This window comes from Hipposideros armiger, unplaced genomic scaffold (assembly GCF_001890085.2).
Source record: "Hipposideros armiger isolate ML-2016 unplaced genomic scaffold, ASM189008v1 scaffold_117, whole genome shotgun sequence".
NCBI classification, from domain to species: Eukaryota; Metazoa; Chordata; class Mammalia; order Chiroptera; family Hipposideridae; genus Hipposideros; species Hipposideros armiger.
In genome coordinates, this window is record NW_017731467.1 from 1166782 (window position 1) to 1168598 (window position 1817).

Sequence of the window (1817 nt, forward strand, 5' to 3'; positions counted from 1 at the left end):
TTTTGGCACATAGTAAATGATCAAGAAATGTTTCCCTCCTTCCTTTTCTCTTTTTCCGCCCTTCCCACTTCCCTCCACCTCTCCCTTTTATTTCCTTCTCTTTTCTTCCTTTCCCTCCCCTGTCCTCCCTCTTATTCTGGCTTCATGCTGCCTGGCCAGTGCTTTATGGTGGGTTGGGCCCTTTGTTCTGGTGGGTGGGGTTGCTATTCTAAGTACAGCTTGACTAGCTGAATAGGAGACTGGCTCCCCTGTCCCTAGCTCGTCCCCCAGAGCGCCTCCTCTGTCATTTATCATTGTGCTGGATGATGTCATGATGAGGATTATTGATGAAATATTTCTTCTGTTCGTTATGCTAAGCAGTGTGGTGAGTTTTCACAAGTGATGAGCCACCTTTCTGAGTTTTCATGAAAGGAAGGTGGTCTGTGTTGGTTAATTAGCATGGGGGGGAGGGGGCATGCCTGGGAATGCCTCTAACAGGCACCTGAAGTCCCTCAGGTCTTGTTTGATTGGGGTGTGGGCCTTAACAAACTACAGAAACATAGAGAAGCAGGTTCATAGTTTGATGTAGAAACTGTGTGAAGTTCTTGGACTGAGCCCAGAGTAATAGACTCAGATGAGAGCTGGCCAATGGGGGTATGGGGGTAGTCACTCTCCAAGTGGAACCCACCCTGCACCAGGGATGGCTCTATGGAGAGATCCCAAAGAAATGGGGCACGGGAAATGCATTTCTCTTTTAGAAAGTCAAATGAAACTGGAATTCTTCTACAGCTGATTATCCCTTTTTCCTTCCGCATTTGACAAGTGTTCATCCAGTTCAATCTGAAACAATTTGTCTCCCGCCATCCCCACCAGTAACCAAGGGCCAGATGGGTGACACAGGAGCACTTGAAGCTGCAGACTGGGGCATCTGCAGCATCCTAATGGTTGTCACACAGCCAGTGATCCGAACTGGTTCTAAGGATGCTCACCCTGCACCCTTGGTTTGACAGATGGAAACCATGGGCAAGGAAACGTCCAGTGTAACCCCTGCCCTGCAGGATACCTCATGAAAGGAAGAAGGTTTTGTTGAAAAATCTGTTCATTCTGCATTAAAAATAAAAATGCCTCTTTGGAATTGTACTTCCTTAGGAAGCAGGGAGCCACAGGAAACAGAACTGCTGGTCTTTGCTAATATATTTTAAATTTTTCTTCAAGGGCTACTTGTCCCAGTGATTATTTTTGTCCTGCAGTTCTTTCCCTTCAGGTTCTTTGAGTGGAAGCCATGAAAGTAATAGCATTTAGAGCAGAAGTTAAACCAGAGGACTGTTGGCCTCTGCCAGATTCCTGCCGAATGTCTGAGGCACCTGCCCAGAGCTCATCTCCCTTGGCTGCTTCTGGGGACTAATGTGATGGGCCCTGACCACAGTAAACTCACCTCGGCCGATCTCTCCTCTTCTCCTCCAGCAAGGATTGAAAATAGTTCACCACGCAGAGAAGACACTGTCCAGCTTCTGTAAGTGGCAGAAGAGCATCAACCCCAAGAGCGACCTCAACCCTGCCCACCATGATGTGGCCGTCCTTCTCACCAGGTACCCTAGAGCCTATGGGAAGCCAGGGGCTGCAGGGCAGGGAGGGCCGGCAGGCGGAAGGGTTGCCAGGTGTTCAAACTCATGAAATCCTCCTCCTCTCTGCTGCTCTTGGTCATTTGTAAAGGTAGCTCCTATGAACTAGACAACTCCTGACTCCCATACCAGTAAGGGGGCAGTTAGCAAACTTGCTAAATAGGACAAAAGTCTCTGTGTTAATAAACTGCATTTGCTGGTCAAATGCAGGCCTCT

General features: G+C 48.4%; 1 protein-coding gene across 1 annotated transcript in view; it reads left to right on the forward strand.

Annotated features, from left to right (window-relative positions):
• Positions 1-1817, forward strand: part of ADAMTS12 (ADAM metallopeptidase with thrombospondin type 1 motif 12) — a 284062-nt gene that overhangs the window by 156658 nt on the left and 125587 nt on the right. Inside the window, exon 6 of the mRNA XM_019647855.1 lies at positions 1444-1568. Within this exon, the coding sequence (XP_019503400.1) occupies positions 1444-1568 (125 nt within the window). The remainder of the gene's footprint in view (positions 1-1443; positions 1569-1817) is intronic.